The sequence below is a fragment of the Myotis brandtii genome, unplaced genomic scaffold (assembly GCF_000412655.1).
Source record: "Myotis brandtii unplaced genomic scaffold, ASM41265v1 scaffold277, whole genome shotgun sequence".
Lineage (NCBI taxonomy): Eukaryota > Metazoa > Chordata > Mammalia > Chiroptera > Vespertilionidae > Myotis > Myotis brandtii.
This window is the reverse complement of record NW_005360548.1, coordinates 315602-316259: the sequence shown is the minus strand read 5'-3', so window position 1 is coordinate 316259 and position 658 is coordinate 315602. Positions and strand designations below refer to the sequence as shown.

Sequence of the window (658 nt, the reverse complement as noted above, 5' to 3'; positions counted from 1 at the left end):
GCGAGGGGCGGGGGTCCAGGGCCAGGAGAGGGAGGGGACTGCGAGGAGAGACACGAAAGTGCCCGGCGGAGAGGTCCTCGGGTGTCCTAGGGAGGAGGCCAGCACGGGGTCCCCGGCAGAGGGGCCGCGGGTGTCTGGGGTGCGGCGGGAGCAGGGATCCAGGACCGGCGTTGTCTGGGGAGAGATGGGGCAGAACTGTGGAGCAGGCGAGGGGCAGGGAAGCGGGATCCAGTAGCAGGGGTCCCAGGGCAGAGGAGCCTTCAGCTTCCTGGAGCGGAGGAGGCGCGGGGAGCAAAGCTGGGAGCCGGGAGAGAAGCTGATAGTGTGATGGTGCTGGGTTTGTCCCCGGGGACAGAACCGGTGGGGAGATCCAGGTGAGCTCTCCTGAGGACGGGCAGAGAAGAGGAAGGGGTCCCTGGGGGGAAGTGGAGGCAGAGAAGAGGAAGGGGTCCCTGGGGGGAAGTGGAGGCAGAGGCTGGAGGGTTCCAGAAATCTGTCTGCAGAGAGTAGAGGGCTGGAGGTGAGGGGTAGGTGGAGCTGGGAGCTCCTGGGACAGAGAAGGGTAGGAGAGCTAGAAAGAACGTGAGGCAGTCCCCACCTTTGGGGGTGAGGAGTAGGTGGAAGAAGCCAGAGGTTCCCCATTCCACAGGAATCTGGG

At 65.5% G+C, this 658-nt stretch overlaps 1 protein-coding gene across 1 annotated transcript in view; it reads left to right on the top strand.

The window, feature by feature from the left end:
- LOC102262701 (cytochrome P450 2S1) overlaps positions 1-658 on the top strand; it is a 13514-nt gene that overhangs the window by 634 nt on the left and 12222 nt on the right. The window contains exon 2 of the mRNA XM_014541691.1: positions 6-73. Within this exon, the coding sequence (XP_014397177.1) occupies positions 6-73 (68 nt within the window). The remainder of the gene's footprint in view (positions 1-5; positions 74-658) is intronic.